The 14,748-nt window shown below is 41.8% G+C and overlaps 2 protein-coding genes and 1 long non-coding RNA gene across 3 annotated transcripts in view; 2 read left to right on the top strand and 1 right to left on the bottom strand.

The window, feature by feature from the left end:
• LOC117757098 (angiopoietin-related protein 5-like) overlaps nucleotides 1-2,399 on the top strand; it is a 9,133-nt gene extending 6,734 nt beyond the window's left edge. The window contains exon 8 of the transcript XR_004613032.1: nucleotides 2,389-2,399. The gene's annotated coding sequence lies outside the window, so the exon portion shown is untranslated. The remainder of the gene's footprint in view (nucleotides 1-2,388) is intronic.
• LOC117757722 (eukaryotic translation initiation factor 4 gamma 3-like) overlaps nucleotides 1-14,748 on the bottom strand; it is a 32,910-nt gene that overhangs the window by 2,098 nt on the left and 16,064 nt on the right. Inside the window, exons 14-24 of the mRNA XM_034579102.1 lie at nucleotides 7,625-7,698; nucleotides 6,928-7,276; nucleotides 6,531-6,619; nucleotides 6,100-6,382; nucleotides 3,543-3,667; nucleotides 3,319-3,432; nucleotides 2,540-2,698; nucleotides 2,041-2,238; nucleotides 1,638-1,790; nucleotides 1,323-1,556; nucleotides 544-718 (exon numbers count right to left, since the gene is read on the bottom strand). Of these exons, the coding sequence (XP_034434993.1) occupies nucleotides 544-718; nucleotides 1,323-1,556; nucleotides 1,638-1,790; nucleotides 2,041-2,238; nucleotides 2,540-2,698; nucleotides 3,319-3,432; nucleotides 3,543-3,667; nucleotides 6,100-6,382; nucleotides 6,531-6,619; nucleotides 6,928-7,276; nucleotides 7,625-7,698 (1,953 nt within the window). The remainder of the gene's footprint in view (nucleotides 1-543; nucleotides 719-1,322; nucleotides 1,557-1,637; nucleotides 1,791-2,040; nucleotides 2,239-2,539; nucleotides 2,699-3,318; nucleotides 3,433-3,542; nucleotides 3,668-6,099; nucleotides 6,383-6,530; nucleotides 6,620-6,927; nucleotides 7,277-7,624; nucleotides 7,699-14,748) is intronic.
• Nucleotides 13,603-14,508, top strand: LOC117757106. The gene is made up of 2 exons (XR_004613037.1): nucleotides 13,603-13,640; nucleotides 13,777-14,508. It is a non-coding gene; the product is annotated as an uncharacterized LOC117757106 (long non-coding RNA).

Here is a 14,748-nt window from a genome sequence, read left to right as displayed (position 1 = left end):
CAAGAGGAAAATCCATCAGAACGGACTCATTAACTGGTGGTAGGAGCTTTTTTATCACCATCCCAGGCTCATATCAAGCTTGCAAGTACTTAACAGGGATTTTCGTCATTATACATTTGTGAGGAAGAATGATTTTTTCGGAGTGACATATTCCTAAGAGGGTTTTTTCCTGCTGTGTTTGTGATGGTTTATACAGTTTGGCCTAGAGCCAATAAAAATCTGACGATTTCACCCTTTCACTGACATATTTGTATCTGCGTTTATGTTTGCTGATATGAAAACTTAAATTTACAGAACAAACAATGTAAAAAACCTGCATTTATGTTTACATAAAAAAGTTCGTTTTGATTTATATTTAAACTGTAACATATCATGACCCTACACATTTCTATGCCATAATCTATATATATATATATCTATATCAGTCCTTCTAAAAAGTGTTAAAATTCCTTAACAAGTAGATATTCATTGAGCAGAATATGAGCAGAATATCCAGTATCATGTTCCAGGTCATCCGACAGATCAGTGAAAAATCCATCTTACTTTGAAGAATTTGAATGTCGGATTCTTTACAATTGTGCAAATGAAAGAAAAATGCCAAAGACCCACTCACCAATCTCAGGTCTATGATGTCCTGTAACATGAATCGTATCCGATACGATGTCTTGCTGTGTTTGGCGATTTTTTTCAAGTAGTTGAAATAATGATCCATCTGAGGCTGGTGAGACACAGAGGGAGAGAGATGGTTAATTTGAGACATGAAGGTCATGTTCAGCATGTCTCCATTCAATCTTCCAGACAGCAGGTTGCAGGGATTATTATTCTACAGAGTTGACCAATTGTCCAGTTTATTTCTTGGAACAGTCCTGACCGCCCGAGATAAAACCGGAACATTTCATCAACAGCAGCATGAAAACCGTAATAGTCAGAAACGAACGGATGCAATTCACTGTAACCGTCCAACATTAAAGCTTCCGTGCTCAGGAAACGACCACATTAAACAGGATGAAACTCCTCTGAAGGACAAGTTGAATGATTTATTAACACATTCTGTGAGATTTAATGTACAGAAAAATATAGAAAACGTAAAAATATAACAAAAATAAATTTCAGTAGGAAGCTAAACAGGGAAAATGCAGCAGAATGAAGTTATGGAGTTTATTTAGGTTTCCGTGGTCAGAAGGTTTTCTGCATATTATCCTGTAGATTATATTCGAAGCTTTCAATCTGTAGCCTTTTCAATCTGTAGCCCTTCAGACCTTTCTAAGACCATAATAAAAGAAATTTAAGATTTATGTAAAAATTAACTACCACCAGCTCACCTTGGCCTTCTCAAAGTCAAGGTCCTTGCCGATGGTGGTGAGCAGTTTACACAGACACTCCAAAGACTCTTGGTCGGGGTTCATCAGCAGCTTGACCACGCAGTCATGCATGATGGCCTCCGATAACATCTTGAGCTTGAAGAGTTCGGAGATGAACTTGATGTTGCCGATGGAACGCCGCCGGGCAATGTCCTTGGCCTCCTGCAGCTCTACCTGAAGACGGTCACGCTCCGTCTAATGGGACCAAGGAAACAAACCTCTTGAACAGAGTTGAAACAGAAACTAAAGACGTTTCGGGAAAAGATCCGGCGTCACACTTACCGATGCAGCAGAGTCCAGCTCCTTCTGCTTCCTCTCAAACGCCACATCGTCCACCTTGTCTTTCTCAAACTCCTTCTGACAGCGGTTTAGCAGCAGCATGTGAAAATTCACTGTGTTGTTGGGTTTGTCAGTTGTGGGCACTTTGAGCTGCACATGAACAGTAAGTGGAATGAATTTAGTAGAGAACACAAGAATTAAGACAAAATAAGTAATGAACTAACTCTTAAAAAAGTTTTCTACGGGTTTAACATTTTTTTTAATAGATCAACAAATTAACATGTTCATACCTGGATTCATTTGATCTTAATTAATATATGTAAGGTTATGGTTATCAAATGATGGCAGACAGAAAATGTAATAGTTTCTCTAGAACTCTTGTGTAAATAGACCTGCTTACCGTGGCGAGGCAGCGGCACATTTTCCCGTAGGCCCCCGAGAAGCTGGCCTCGTCGATGGCTTTTTCAAACACCAGGTCAATGACTCCTTTGAGCCGCTCCTCCGTGTCGATGGTCCAGTCCGTCACCTGCTTCATCAGCTGGTTGAAGTTCTCAGGCGTCAGCTTGTTCAGGATACTGCGGACCTTCTTGAACAGGTCCTGAGGGGAATAGGTCACAACAGGTACTTAAACTGTGAGGTCATCAAGCACAAAGACCAATCTCTCGCTTCTCATGAAAAACTAATCCTGTTGTAAAGCTACTAGTAATACAGAAACTAAATACTCACAATGCTTTTCCAATATATTCAGATATATACACTATTTTTACTGGAATTTCCAATACTTTGAAAATCTTCAATCACGTAGACTTTATCATTAATTATAAAAATGAGTCTGTATATGTAATTTCTACATGTGCCCACTGCTTTGTGGATTTCAGTTTTTGTATATTTGGTCGTACCTGTGTTCTCTGTGACTCTAATTCCGCTGGGAGGCTTTTCCTCTTCATGCTTGGTTTCCAGGCATTCTCTGATTTCTTCAGCTGAACATTGTCGAGCACAGACAGGTTGATGATCCTCCTGGGTGGTGGTCCCCGCACCCCAATGTTTATAAGCCTTTTCTAACAGGAAGAAAGGAAAAACCGTATTATTACTATGACTCAATAACTTTTAAATTAGCCAAAATAACGGATTTTCAATTCCAGTGTTTAAGTTTGTGTGAGTTTCATAAGTAAGGCAACAGAAATATCATTTAGGTGATCCTCTCATACACTGCCATGCTGAAAGTTAGGAGCAGCTGGTCTGAGGGGTAAGAACTCAGCCTGGCTCTATCCTAAGTTCAAAAGTTCTGCCTTCCAGTATCTGCTTCCATTCTTTGAGCCCAGCGAAGCTCTAACCTTGTATTTGACGAAAAGATGCTGGATAAGTCTAATCAATCTTCTCGCCTGACTCTTGTGAAGATAATGAATAGGCCTATTTTCCCTAAAATATTCTTTCTGATCAACCTGATTTTGACCCATGCAAAAGAAAACCCTACTTAGATATCTCAAGAGTTTTTCTGTGTTGAATTAACCATCAGAAGAAACTAAATTCCTCCAGTGGTATCAGATCACGACCTCTAACAGAATTATATAAATTCAGAAAACATCCTCTACTTAAAAGCAGCATGTTATCAAGTGTTGACTGAAACAGAAGCTAGAAAGTGGAGGAGTGTGTTTGTTTGTTAGTTACTTACTGGAGCGCCTCGTCCTTCCTTCCTCTGTCTGCCAAAATCTGCAGAGGCAGGTGTGAAATCAGGTCCTCTCGAAATCACCTGAGAATCCACGACTCGAGATGGCAACTTGTTTTGGTTCATCTGCAACACACAGACACAGACACACACACAATGAGCTGAACAGCAGGGGGAGCAATGAACCCCCCAATAGTAGTGGGCAACAAGAATGGATCTATGAATCTATAACATACCTGGTCTAGCACCACGCCAGGGATTACAGGGAGTCCCTCAGGCTTCTGTGTGCAGGCAGGCGTGAACTGGAAGTCCAACAGGAAGGCCCTGTCATACTGACGCGTCCCACTGGGATCAGCCAGGTCTGGACAACCAAGAGAAAGAGTAAATATAGTAGCTTTACACACTGGCATCTCCAAAAGGCAGAAATAGAAAATAAATAGAAATAAATACAAGTTCTGCATATGGTAACTTCAAACTGTCCAGAGAATATGGTCCGTCTTTACCTTCTATATCCTGTGGAGCTCCTGTGGAATTCTCCTTGTCCCCAGGGGTGGCTCCGCTGTCGTGAGGTGTGGCCGTCTCTGAGGTGTGGCCGGCGCCGTTCCTCATGGGCTCCATCTCAGCCTCACCGTTCTCTTCCGGGGCGGCGAGCTTTCCGTCAGCCTCTGGGCTGCTGGCGGGAGCAGGGGTGGATGTGAAGACTGTTGCTAGGGGCACAGGGCTGTTGCTCAATGGAGCTGCCTGCAGGGCCTGGTCTCCAGCAGGTTGATCCACTGACATTGGCTTGTCCTGTCAAGGAGGCAAGATTCAGTTTTCAGATCCCTCATTATTTGTCAGTAAACTTTTTTTTTTTTTCAATCAATTCGCAAGATAATAAATTCCCAACAGCTCAACGGCTGCTGTCATATAGTACTATGTCTTGAGGGGGATTTAAAGTGCAAAGACAACTATTTTACAGTAATCCCTGTCAGGTATCCAAAGGTAAGTCTGTTTTCGTGTATGGACTTAAATGTTTTTCTCTCTACAATGTGGAGGGCTATTTTAAGTTTAGTTTAGTCTAACATTAAACCATTATTTTCATTATAGACTATAACCTGTTAATTCTTTTCTTAGTAACTGTTTGGCTGGTCTTGTCTATTATCTGTGAAATGTTATCTATGAAATTAGGTCCAACAGTCCCCTTATGAAAACACTAGATCCGCATTTGTATTTGGATCTACACAAAATTGCACACACTCGTAAATATCAGTCGCCTAAACATGCCCGATTTAGTTTTTCATAAGATCCATGAATTATTCTCTAAGAAAATCAAAGAAAATGGAAGAATTCATCATTGTGGTGCAGATCAGAGGACAGATCCAGGATTTTTTTTCTCATGGTTCATTCCCCACCTCTCTAAAATATATTTTTGCAATTTAGTGTAATCCTGCAAACCATCGAACAAACAAACGCAGACAAAAACATAACCATCTTGGCAGCTCAGCTCAGCTCAGCTTGTGGATTTCAGTTTTTGTATATTTGGTCGTACCTGTGTTCTCTGTGACTCTAATTCCGCTGGGAGGCTTTTCCTCTTCATGCTTGGTTTCCAGGCATTCTTCGATTTCTTCAGCTGAACATTGTCGAGCATAAACAGGTTGATGATCCTCCTGGGTGGTGGTCCCCGCACCCCAATGTTTATAAGCCTTTTCTAACAGGAAGAAAGGAAAAAACGTATTATTACTATGACTTAATATATTTTAAATTAGCCAAAATAACGGATTTTCAATTCCAGTGTTTAAGTTTGTGTGAGTTTCATAAGTAAGGCAACAGAAATATAATTTAGGTGATCCTCTCATACACTGCTGAAAGTTAGGAGCAGCTGGTCTGAGGGGTAAGAACTCAGCCTGGCTCTATCCTAAGTTCAAAAGTTCTGCCTTCCAGTATCTGCTTCCATTCTTTGAGCCCAGCGAAGCTCTCGCCTTGTATTTGACGAAAAGATGCTGGATAAGTCTAATCAATCTTCTCGCCTGACTCTTGTGAAGATAATGAATAGGCCTATTTTCCCTAAAATATTCTTTCTGATCAACCTGATTTTGACCCATGCAAAAGAAAACCCTACTTAGATATCTCAAGAGTTTTTCTGTGTTGAATTAACCATCAGAAGAAACTAAATTCCTCCAGTGGTATCAGATCACGACCTCTAACAGAATTATATAAATTCAGAAAACATCCTCTACTTAAAAGCAGCATGTTATCAAGTGTTGACTGAAACAGAAGCTAGAAAGTGGAGGAGTGTGTTTGTTTGTTAGTTACTTACTGGAGCGCCTCGTCCTTTCTTCTTCTGTCTGCCAAAATCTGCAGAGGCAGGTGTGAAATCAGGTCCTCTCGAAATCACCCGAGAATCCACGACTCGAGATGGCAACTTGTTTTGGTTCATCTGCAACACACAGACACAGACACACACACAATGAGCTGAACAGCAGGGGGAGCAATGAACCCCCCAATAGTAGTGGGCAACAAGAATGGATCTATGAATCTATAACATACCTGGTCTAGCACCACGCCAGGGAGTACAGGGTGTCCCTCAGGCTTCTGTGTGGAGGCAGGCGTGAACTGGAAGTCCAACAGGAAGGCCCTGTCATACTGACGCGTCCCACTGGGATCAGCCAGGTCTGGACAACCAAGAGAAAGAGTAAATATAGTAGCTTTACACACTGGCATCTCCAAAAGGCAGAAATAGAAAATAAATTGAAATAAATACAAGTTCTGCATATGGTAACTTCAAACTGTCCAGAGAATATGGTCCGTCTTTACCTTCTATATCCTGTGGAGCTCCTGTGGAATTCTCCTTGTCCCCAGGGGTGGCTCCGCTGTCGCTGCTCTCCGTCTCTGAGGTGTGGCCGGCGCCGTTCCTCATGGGCTCCATCTCAGCCTCACCGTTCTCTTCCGGGGCGGCGAGCTTTCCGTCAGCCTCTGGGCTGCTGGCGGGAGCAGGGGTGGATGTGAAGACTGTGGCTAGGGGCACAGGGCTGTTGCTCAATGGAGCTGCCTGCAGGGCCTGGTCTCCAGCAGGTTGATCCACTGACATTGGCTTGTCCTGTCAAGGAGGCAAGATTCAGTTTTCAGATCCCTCATTATTTGTCAGTAAACATTTTACAGCCTGTAAAACCTCCTATTTGTCAGTATGAAAATTCTCCCACAGCTACAAGCCTCTTCCCCTCTTTTCATCCAGTCTTTATTTTTACCTCATCCTCCTTTTGAGGTGCGTCTCCAGCAGAGATCCCTTCATTTGGTTTCCTCCAGGTCTTTGGTATCGCAGAAGCCGTCTGATTTACTGCAGGACAACACAGAAGCAGGAACATGCAGTTAGTCAGTAAACAGCAGAACCACAATGGATTTAGAAGTGAAATTTGTGTCCAAAAAGGCAGCGATGACAAGAAAAATGTCTGTATAATGAAACCTTACATCCGGTTCTACACATAAAATAGATATAAAATGCTTTATGGTTACGTTGTTATGTCTTCATTGCCTTGATGATTTAAAACTCTTTCATCTCAGACCAACGTAAAACAAACAGCTATAAGCACAAGCACGAGTTATGTGTGACTTTTACAGTTCCTGAAATTCAACAAATTAAAATACCTGTTGTGGGGCTATTCCTGATGAGTGCTTGATGCTGGGACTCTGTCTTGCTGTCAGTAATGCCACCTTGTGCCTCCCTCCCTGCTTTGGGTACAAGGTCTTTAGTGTCCATGGATTTGCTCGGCTCGTCAGCCTCTGTCGTGGCCTGCACTAGAGGCGGAAGGCCAGGGGGAAGCATGATGGGCAAAGCTGGGGCAGGGCTCGAGCTCAGGGTAACTGGCACCACAGCCACAGGAGCCATAGGGGCCAGCGCAGCAGCAATGGGAACCTGTGGCCTCATGTCAGAAGGCAAAGTTTCAGAGGAGGCTTCTCGGTAAGCAGGAATAGAGGCCTGGGGCTGGAGTGCAGCAGGGCGCAGAAGAGAAGGCTCATGGGCCGCTGTCTCCAGCTCAGTCCCGGACTCGGCAAGGCCGTTCAAAGCCCTGGGGGCTGCTACAGACAAGGCAGCCAGAGTTCTTGGGGCGTCTAAGAGAGGCTTGTCTGTGTTGGGAGGCTGAGGTGGCGCCAAAGAGGGTTTCTGCTCCCCGACTGAGGACAAGTGAGAAGAGGCTGACTCCCTGGCTGAGGGACGTTCACTCGAGTTGGCCGCTGTAAGTGGGAGATTGACAGGGGTGCTGAGCGAGGCGGGGAGGGGAAGCTCCGGTTCACTTGCGGGAGGAGTGGGCTCAGTTTCAGGTGTGTTGGCCTCCGGTGTCTCCACGGGGGCTTCAGGCTGCACAAGCCCAGGTGAGGAAGACTTCTGGACAACTGGCTGCAGTTTTGGCGCATCATCTGGAAGAAGGAAAAGTACAGATGAATACATGTCTTCAGAATACAATCAGCAAAAGGTTATATTTGTATCACAAACTATACTCAATAGTTCTTCACATATATGTAATGTAATAAAAAATATAAATCTGTTAAAAATCTGTGACATTTTGTGACTGTGACAGCTTCAAGTTCAACAAGCCAGACAGGGGAAAAAAACACTTTTGTGGAGGTTGCGAGTTTAAAACCACAGCCGGAAGACAGATAACATAATGTACTAGAAAGGTTCAACCTAAGTTCAGGGAGCCCTGCTGACATCACACTTTGTAAGTGAACTGAAAGTGAAAGTGTTCACTGTGCAGCGAGTTCTGGGAAAAACTTTGCTGCTCCAAAGATGACATTGTCTGGCATTGGAAGCAATGACACAGCAGTTAAACATCCTGCATTTCCTCTTTGTGTTTGTTGGGCAAAAAATAAATAAAACTAAAGAAACTTGGCAGCAATCTAAGAAATAAATCAATTGGTGGCAAGGAGACATACGAAGCATATGTCGTCAGCACATGTTGCCAGTGTTGTGAGACAAAAGAGCCACACTGCAGGTTTAAAGGAGAGAAGTGAATGGGAATGGCGGACCATCTGGTGGCACATGTGGCTGATAGGTAGTGTGTATTAGTGTGTATAATGACTCACGATATGGGGCAGGGTACTCCCTTGGCCCAGGACCAGTATAGAAGGTGCCAGACCCTGGGGACTGAACAGAATACTGCTGAGGAGGTCCCACATAGGGTTGACTGTGGTGATACTGCAAGTAAAGAGGACAAGGAGAAACCTATTATCAAAAAATAATCAGCGAGGGAAATACAAACATTGTACAAAAATGGTGCACCTTTACAATCAGTGGTATGATTTTATCTTTTAACATTCCAGTTTTATTTTACAGATTTAATTTTAGCACATTTCCCACACATTCAACTATTAACAAGGATATATACATAAAAATAATGATAAATGAATGAATGAAAACTAGCTGCAAGTAGCGTCGCCATCACCATCACCTGACATCAGAGCAGGCAGTGCCAGCCATTACATTAGAAAGGCTAGTGTGATTTGTGATCAATAATTTAGCATGGCCCTTGAAGGATGTTATAAATATTGAAATGGCCCTTGATAGGAAAAAAGGTTCCCCTACCCCTGAATGAGAGCAAACAACATCAACTGAAACCAGGTCAGTGTGTTTCTTTCACCTGTGGGATGTAGTACTGTGCAGCCTGCGGGGAAGGGAAAGGCACGGGTGCCATGGCCCTCATGATTGGCTGATTAGTGGGGTAGACGGCTGTAGGAGTCTGTGAGCCAGGCTGTATGGAGGGCGTGTTTGTCAGGATGGTACGCCTCTTAGTCTTCATCAGAAACCTCTGGAAAAACTGTAGATAAGAAGGGAGAGAAACACAGACGACATTAAGTACGATCCCAGAGGCAGCCGACTCATTTCTGCAGGCTGCCATGCTTTAATCCAAAGTACAAACAAGTTCAGTTTTTCAGACGACTTCACCGTTTGGCCAACACATCTCTCACAAAATAAATAAAACTAAAGAAACCTGGCGGCAGTCTAAGAAATAAATCAATTGGTGGCAAGGAGACATACGAAGCATATGTCGTCAGCACATGTTGCCAGTGTTTGTGTAATTACTCTCACTGCCAGGGGGAGACAAAAGAGCCACACTGCAGGTTTAAAGGAGAGAAGTGAATGGGAATGGCGGACCTGAGTGGATTCTGTAGAAGGAGCATACACACAGTACATAGGAAATCTACTGTAAGAGACAGCGAGTGATAAGAAACAGTGACAGGAAGGATGAAAGTATAAAATGAAAGACAGTACATTGAATTTAACATACAGCTATATGGAAAATAAAGTGAAAAGTGTTTTTTCACAAGTCATGGCCTCAACCTACACGTCCCAAAAAATATATAGTGTGTAATGATGATAACAATTAGTCTTTTTGTTATTTTCCAAATCAGTAAGTCTTTAATTAGATAATGTAAACATGTCCTGAGCGACAGCCAACAGACATGTAACAGTTTGGACTCAGAGTCATGGTGATCTTCTTATGAGAAAGTGAGACGTGTAAATGACACAGGCGCTGTGCCCTGTCTGTCACACACATGGTGGAGAGCAAAAAGGATTAGAGCGGAGCGCTCACACTGCTACCAGGCAACACAAGACATCTCTCCACCCCTCGGCTAAAGATCCAGGCTGATGAGCTGCCGCTAACTCTACACTACCTCTAACTACTGCGGGTGAGAGATTGGGCAAGCGCAAGTGTGTCACAGAGAGAGAGAGAGAGAGAGAGAGAGAGAGAGAGAGAGAGAGAGAGAGACTCACCTTTGGTGGGGTGAGGGTAGAGGATGGTTGACCTGAACCCCCTGCCATGATCTCCTCTGTGATGTCCCTGCCACCCTGATTGGGGTGCCGGATACGGATCTGGGAGGACAATGACACAAAAAACAAACCTCACTAAAGCACCCACGTCTTTGAAAGACACGTAGTCTGCCACAAGTGTGTGTGAGCCGTCAGCTGTGTTACACACTGCTACAAACTGATACGGGGGCATGATGCATCAAATCCATTTAACATGGATACGAAACTATAAATTAAAAGAAGACATAAATACAAGAAAATATATAGAACTTGAAGAAAAATATAAACTATGAAATATAACCATGGATTATCTTTTCTACATATTTCATTCTGTAAAATAAAACTTTTCACAATCATACACTGATACGTCTATGAAAGGCTCTTATCAGCCAACATTATAAGCAAAACAATAAATCATTCTATGGCTTTGTGTAGGAAAATGTAGTTTGTGCATTATAATCATTACATATTGTAGCAATTAAATCTTAAAGTTCAACTAAACTGAAACTAAATCTATTCGACTAAACAACTGAACTCAACTGAAATAAACCATTGAACTCAACTGAACCACTTGACTCAACTGACGAAAATTCAAATCTATTCAACTCGACTCAACTGAACTCGACTCGAGTCAACAACTGAACTGAACTGAACTCAGGGATGTAGTTCCTGGAGCGGCCAACAGGAACTCCTAAGATACTCACTGTGTTCTTCTCATGCTTGGCTGGTGGAGGTTGCTGTGGTGTAGGCACTATGATGGGGGGTGATGGGGGGTACACAGTCTGTCCTGGGTAGTAAGGTGGGCTAGCTGTGGGAACGGGAGCAGGGACAAAGGGCGAGACAAGTGGGTTGTACCTGAGGGGATCTGAATGAGTTTCAGAGAAGAGAAAATATATTATAGTAAAACACAGACAGGCTCTCTGCTCTGGTGGCACATATGGCTGACAGGTAGTGTGTATTTCTGCTACTGTGTGGTGAACTATTTTTTAAAATGTGATGTGGGAATAGTGCAGGATGTGTATCTGTGTTGGATTAATGACTCACGGTATGGGGCAGGGTACTCCCCTTGCCCAGGACCAGTATAGAAGGTGCCAGACCCTGGGGGCTGAACAGAATACTGCTGAGGAGGTCCCACATAGGGTTGACTGTGGTGATACTGCAAGTAAAGAGGACAAGGAGAAACCTATTATCAAAAAATAATCAGCGAGGGAAATACAAACATTGTACAAAAATGGTGCACCTTTACAATCAGTGGTATGATTTTATCTTTTAACATTCCAGTTTTATTTTACAGATTTAATTTGAGCACATTTCCCACACATTCAACTATTAACAAGGATATATACATAAAAATAATGATAAATGAATTGCAGATGACCCAAACATTTTCAGTTTCAAATTTCCGTACTTTCCACACCCAACTTTTCCAGATGGCTGATTAGTTCCTCCACAAAGGAGGTTATGTTTTCACTGTTTTACTGTTACGGTTTCCCTTTCAAAGGATCTTTATAGAAAAATGATGCATGTGTAGAGTGGTAATATCGATAAACAGGTGAAATCTAATGTGGATCCAGATACTGATCCAGATTTTGTGAATGAAAATGGCCAATCAGCCGTGGCGGACGTATGAGGTCTCTGAGTGCCTTTTTAGTCAAGCATATAAATAGTTTTAAATCCTACAGTTAACATGTATGTTACATTCTGACTATGTGTGTAATTACACTGTATTCACACCATTTCACATTTTGTGTTGTTGCACCTAAAATCCTCATCAGTCCACACTCAATACCTCATAATGCAACATGAAACAGAAAACACTGTCATTCAGAAGGAGAATAGGGGAGTGCCTTGTTGCCACTGCAGAGCATTGTGTAAAATTGTTCATTGTGTGCAAATACTGCAAATTCCTACCCTGCAAGAGGAAGAGTCTGCTATGACATGTAAATATGCTGGAGAGTGTGAAAAAGTCCTTCAGGAGAATATTTGTTAAGCTGTTGAATGTGGAACCAGCTCATGAGTCTGACAACATAAACTCAGGTGCAAAACATTGACGAGCTCCAAAATAGGTAAAACAACCTCCCTCCGCCCAAGCTCGATGAATTATATGTTCCGCCTGAGGATTTTCTTATTCTGAGGAGACATACACTGAAGTTAGTGTTTCTGTTTGAGCCAGCCTACTAATGTGAGCTGCTCTTTTAAAATCTGACTATCGCAAAGACACAGTTCCTCTCAACAAACTCACACGAACCTGGAAAACTAGCTGCAAGTAGCGTCGCCATCACCATCACCTGACATCAGAGCAGGCAGTGCCAGCCATTACATTAGAAAGGCTAGTGTGATATGTGATCAATAATTTAGAATGGCACTTGAAGGATGTTATAAATATTGAAATGGCCCTTGATAGGAAAAAAGGTTCCCCTACCCCTGAATGAGAGCAAACAACATCAACTGAAACCAGGTCAGTGTGTTTCTTTCACCTGTGGGATGTAGTACTGTGCAGCCTGCACGAAAGGGAAAAGCATGGGTGCCATGGCCCTCATGATTGGCTGATTAGTGGGGTAGACGGCTGTAGGAGTCTGTGAGCCAGGCTGTATGGAGGGCGTGTTTGTCAGGATGGTACGCCTCGTAGTCTGTATCAGAAACCTCTGGAAAAACTGTAGGTAAGAAGGGAGAGAAACACAGAAGACATTAAGTACGATCCCAGAGGCAGCCGACTCATTTCTGCAGGCTGCCATGCTTTAATCCAAAGTACAAACAAGTTCAGTTTTTCAGACGACTTCACCGTTTGGCCAACCCCCCTGGTGTTTAATCAGCAGCGAAAAATAACTAAACAAAAGGACCAGCACCACAGATTTCTCTGAACTCTCATCATTGCTGCAGACCATTCAGACCATCACATTTCAACCACTCTGAGGGATAAACTTCCTCTAAACAACTTCAATAAACAACTCATAATTACCCTGAATTACTTCACTAAACTTTACAGAAATGTGGATGTAATATTTGAATTAAAACGAGTTTTAAAACGAGGCTTACCTGCTTTTGGCAGTAGGTGCTGCTATCACTAATAGAATCTATTAGTGTGATGTTCAGGTCAAAAACACACTCTTTTCTCTCTTCAGATAGTATAAAGACATCAAAGGAAGCTAACACAACTGACACTGACATTAAAGTAAACTGACAACAAATAATTATTTTCCTTTAATGTCACAGTGTCAGTGGTGTTAGATTCCTTTGATGTCTTAGATGTTTGCAAGTTGAAAGTACAGTGTCATGAGTTCTGTAAACTCAAATAGACTTGAGTCATTAAAAGCAGTGATTTAGATTCTAGGGCGGATTTGTTTTGTTTTGTTGACCACACCCTGTGGTATGTGTTGTGCATACAACTTCCATCTGTCAGGCTGGACTCTGTCACAGCCTGGCTCTATAAAACATTCTAACATCTTTCTTTACCTTTAGCCACGGTGCAGAGGTTATCCAAATAAATCCTTTTTAACACGTGGCATGAAATCCAAAACTTCAGCTCTTCTTGGGTTTTTCAGAATGATGTGTGGGTGCATGTCCCGTACACTTGCCCATGTGAAAACATCTATAGTATGTTTTGTGGAATATCTTTTTCATGCTGTGTGTTAAAATTACTGCATTGTTTCAGTTTTCTATCTTTGTTTTCTTCTCCACCTCCTGAGCTGAAAAGGTGAAATATGTAACTGCACTTTTAATAAAGAAAATCCCCGACATGAGCATCTGTTTTCATTGTCTGCTTCTTTAAAGTGGCTTTAAGTCTTTATTTGTGTTTTCAGTTGAAGAATTGTTGATGTGCTTATTTGGTTGCTGTCTTGAAAAAGCAGTAAGTGTATAGTCGGGGGACTTTGTTTTTAGGGCTGCAACTTATTCAGTGATTGATTTCATCAGTTCAATCAATCAATCAATCAATCAATCAATCAATCAATCAGCTCCACAGTACAAGACAGGGTCCCATAATGCTCATGACTGTTTAGTTTACAGTTTTTTGGAAAAAGAAGAAGGCCCCTCACCTTTGAGAGGGTGGTACCAGAGGATGTTAGACATTTTCTCTTGTGTAACTTCATTTTCAGATTTTCTGATGTGAAATAATGTTTTATAAATATATATATATATATATATATATATATTTCTATTTGTATCATGTAAATTCTGATTGTATTCACTTGTTAACTGTGTGCATCAGTGGTAATAAACTCAAATTCAATATGGATTTTGACTGCTCCTAAACGTTAATGCATCTGACGCTCGACTGTGCAGTTTAACAAATAGTCCAAAGAAATATCTGAATTGATTAATCAATTTAAAATGCTCACAATCAATAATCAATATTGACAAATTGTTGAAAATAAGAACATTGGAAATCTTCACATTCAAGAAGCTGAGTTCAGTGTTTTTAGTTTTTACATCTTTTGATTAAATAAAAGATCAAATTATAGTTTTTAATCATTTATAATGAAAAAAGTAAATTTGTATCAATTGAATAATCAATAAACCATCTAATTGTTGAGCTTCAGAGAACTGGTTGATTTCTTAGTAATCTGAGAAGCTGTCAAAAACACAAAGATGTTGAGTTGACAGTAATTTAAAACTAAACTGTGTGTGTGAGACAGCCGAGGGACAGGAGAGGATGGGGG

Source organism: Hippoglossus hippoglossus, chromosome 23 (assembly GCF_009819705.1).
Source record: "Hippoglossus hippoglossus isolate fHipHip1 chromosome 23, fHipHip1.pri, whole genome shotgun sequence".
Classification (NCBI taxonomy): Eukaryota; Metazoa; Chordata; class Actinopteri; order Pleuronectiformes; family Pleuronectidae; genus Hippoglossus; species Hippoglossus hippoglossus.
The sequence above is the reverse complement of the archived record's forward strand: the minus strand, read 5'-3'. Positions and strand labels throughout refer to the sequence as shown.